General features: G+C 35.7%; 1 protein-coding gene across 2 annotated transcripts in view; it reads left to right on the forward strand.

Moving 5' to 3' along the window:
- Window positions 1-4,010, forward strand: part of LOC106526993 (partitioning defective 3 homolog B) — a 112,492-nt gene that overhangs the window by 916 nt on the left and 107,566 nt on the right. For both annotated transcript variants that reach the window (XM_014021740.1, XM_014021739.1), the window contains exon 2: window positions 1,770-1,995. In XM_014021740.1, coding sequence (XP_013877194.1) covers window positions 1,770-1,995 — 226 coding nt within the window. The remainder of the gene's footprint in view (window positions 1-1,769; window positions 1,996-4,010) is intronic.

Here is a 4,010-nt window from a genome sequence, read left to right on the forward strand (position 1 = left end):
GCACACAATTTTATTTTTTTGAAAATCTATATTTTTGTTATTGTTTATGTTAAAAATATATATAAATGTATTGTTATGGGCAGGTTACAATATAAAAAATGTTTGTCATAATCATGTCTTGTGATTATTTGACAGGAGTTTTACTTTTAAACTGTAAGTGTACTTAATTTAGTTTTGTTAGTTATGATAGTTTAGTTATGATGTAAATACAATAAAAATTAAACCAAGCTTTAGAATAATTATCATTTTGATCTATACATTGGTAATCGTGTCACTTTATGTTTAACAAATTGGGCCCCAAGGTCAAAAAGTTTAAGAACCCCTGATTTATATAATATATATATATAATAATATCTGATATGATTCATGATTTAAGACATGTACCACTGAATCATGCCATCTGTTTTACTCAAGTCACAGCAGCTGTGTTTCAGTTTACGTTTTATTACAACAAAACTTCTCCAACCTTCCAAACAGAAAGGCCGTGTTGAACTGTGACCATTCCCAAGCTAGCAGAGATGCTTATCTTTAATTTTTACATCTAACCCCTCACATATATCATCGCAGCCTTTAGGTTTTTTTTTTCCTACACAGTGATTGATGCATTTTCAGCTTACTTCCGTGTGCAAGACGATCCTCGATCACATTTTCTCCAACAAAGTGTGACAAGAGTCTCGCAGCCGGCACCTCGTGCCTTTAAACGTCAACACGCATTCAATTCCCAGCTGCGTTATTACCGGCTAACTCTTATCAGTCACCACCAGAGTAATGAGTCGGCCTGTTTCAGATCACTACACTCGTACAGGATAAGACTAATCGGGCGTGTCAGCACCACGCATGCAGTGGCCACATCTGTCGCCACCTTTCTAATAGTTCAGCACTTTCAGAGCCGCTGTTAATTGACAGGAAACACTTCTCTGAAGAGCACCGAGTGGCATTTGTTTTTCGCTACTGTTGACTCATTTAGCTCGGTCCGACTTTGCCAAACATTGCTGTCAATGCAAATTTTATTAAATGGCTAAAACAGAGTTCTAACATTTGYAAAGAAGAGGCAATACACATGAAAGTGTCTTCCTGGTGGACCGTTCTGAGTTTCCCACACCTCGTTGGAGAACCAGTGTCTGTGTGTGAGGGAGACACGCACATAAATGACTCACACAGTTACATTCTGCTGGTTGACAGTGTTTGTAATTAAAGCTGAAGTCAATATCCACACACAATTAGATCTCAATTGAAATAGCTAATTTGGTTTGGTTATCTTTTTAAAAATCTGATGAATAGTACGAGTGTATGAGAGCGAGATCATTGTAATGCAAACCCAGACCTTCAATCTGCTGATGAATTAATGAGCTATCAAAGTGTAGTCTTTGAACCATTTTTTCGTGTTCTTATTTCTAAGAGTTAATTAGTTCACTATAAGGTTGATAAATATCCTGTCAGGGTGTGGAGAGAAAATCACTGTGAAGAAATGTATGTGCTGCTTTGTGTCRTGGTTTGTTTTTATTTGTATCAATTTAGCATTTTAGTAGTTAACACTATGTGGCCTTGATTATTCATTAGAATTTAGGGAATGATACAAATTTGAAGAGTTGCCATTTATTTGTCATTTGTTCACTTTGATATTTTCGATTTGCAAACGTGAAAAAAAGAAACACCATGTTATTTTTATTTATTTATTTTATTTTTGCATCTGTACTTTTCTTTAAAGCGTTGTTCTTCCATCCACTCACTAATCCTCGTCTTTTCTCTCCCTCTTTCGTTCCCCGTAGATGAAGGTTCAGAGCCGAGTTCAGGCCGTGACACTCCTGCAAGTAGTTCATCCCGCCAGGGAGTCGATCAAGCCGAGGAGAAAAGCAAAAAAGACAAGAAAAAGAAGGAGAAAACCAAGAAGAAAGAAAAGAGCAAAGAGAAAGGAAAGGAGAAGGAGAAAAAGAAAGCGGACGAGCCTGAGGAAACGGAGAAGAAGAACAGGAAAATAGGCTTCGGTCGACTGAGGTGAGTAAAGGGATTTATCCATTTAATGGGACCAGTTTGCTTTTGCTGCGTTCGCATGTCCTCCCATTACAGCCTCAACTGGGCAGAGCTGTGCTAAACCTCACTGATCTGCTTCTGCCTGTTGTTTAAAGAACATTAAGTTCTCCTGGAGTAAGGTACTGAGCCAAAGAAGGCCTCCATTTTGTTTCTTTCTTGTTACAATATTTAATTAGATAAATCTGTCTACTTAATAAATACATGTAAACATCTTTAACAAGGAAAGAAAAATCCGGAACTCAAAACATTTAGAAATAAAAACAAAAGGAAGTTTTACTGAATGTTTACCATCGAGTTATTGTTTAYCTACATCTTAATGTATTATATCAAACTATTTAATATATTTAAACATTTATAAAGGATTAGGGTTTAAAATAAAATGACTATGTTGGGGAACTAACCTCAGCTCTTCTGTTCATGTAGTCTGGCTCAAGTTCTTCTGTTTCTTGAGATAATCACAAACACATTTGATGATGATGATGGTGAAAACTCTACATGGTCCTCATCATGACTTTCAGAACTGTTTACTGTTCCTGTCATTTTTATTGACATTTTATTGGCATGTTTGGGGTCACTGACCTCACATCCCTACCTGATGGGTTTRCATCATAGACAAGTATCAACCTGTTTTACTCAGCTCTGAGGATATTATCAATTTTGACTAATTCCATTGCAGAAAYGTAACCTCAAACCACCAGTTTGCTCCACTGTAGCCTCCGGTTGCTCATTATTGTTCTGCCTTCGAGGCTTTTGGCGAACAAACCGTCTTCTGCTGCAGCCAAATGTTTCCATTTTTGACTCATCGGTCCAGTCCTTCTTCCTAAACTCAAATTAAGGCCATGAYCACTTTTTATTTATAAGTTATTACTTACACCCGTGTCATATACTGTCTTTGGCGGACCACATTATGTAGGCTAGAGACACTTCTGTTTTTAGGTTTACTGTTCAGATTAATTTGTTGTGAAATGATTTCTGCTTTTCATTGATTTCTTTAAGAAAAACCTTTTTTTTTTTTGCTTCTTGATTTACATGCAACATCGTATTTATTCAATGACCTATCAGAAACAAAAGCAAAAGATAAAATTACACTTTTACCCTCAACAGAACTTTTTTTACAATGTCTGTTACATAAAATGTTATTTGTTCAAAGAAAACATTTCCACATTGTTCTCCTGTTTTATTTAAAGACCTCAGTTAAATCATCCCCTCTCTGACAACTTGAAATAACCGAGAACAGTAAGACTTTTAATGTGAAACTCAGAGTGTCTGACTACCTGAGAGCACGGCAGTCATTGGCTGACTTAAAAAAAAAGACTTGAAGACTTCTTTTTAATCAAGCTCATTATTCTTTTGCATGATTTTACCATTGGTTTTAATTATTTTTAACAGAGTTTTTTTGTTTTGTTTTGTTTAGTTTTTTTTTGTAGCGCTTTGATATTTTTGTTAATGAAAAGTGCTGTAAGAAAATTACGCGTTCAATAGACTGAAGTCAAGTCAATAWGAAAACCACCAATTGATTTGTAGAAGGAATAAAATGATTTGTAGAAGGAATCAAACCATACAACACCAGAATTCTGGAACCGAGTGGGTTTATTGCCAAGCGGAGCTGACAGGAAACCACACTGACTAAAAGCCAGGAAGTGCATCAATTTATACATAATTACTGAGTTCGCCCCCTACTGACCTACGGCTGAATCACAGGCATTCATACACAAGTCTCAGTCTAATGTTATAATAACGTTTCACTTATGTGTTGTTTATAATTCGGACATGTAACTACTCTATATCAATCAATACATAATAGATCAAACATTATAAAAAGGAAACCCTAAGAATCTAGTGTTGTGCTTCTAACATCAGTTCTAACCTGTAATAACTATAAATTTATTCAATGCAATAAAACTGTAGGGATTAGATTAATGAAATCAGGGCCAGCCTAATTTTCATAAATGTAACCCAGGATCTTGCAAGAAATGAAA

Source organism: Austrofundulus limnaeus, unplaced genomic scaffold (genome assembly GCF_001266775.1).
Source record: "Austrofundulus limnaeus strain Quisiro unplaced genomic scaffold, Austrofundulus_limnaeus-1.0 Scaffold303, whole genome shotgun sequence".
Taxonomy (NCBI): Eukaryota; Metazoa; Chordata; class Actinopteri; order Cyprinodontiformes; family Rivulidae; genus Austrofundulus; species Austrofundulus limnaeus.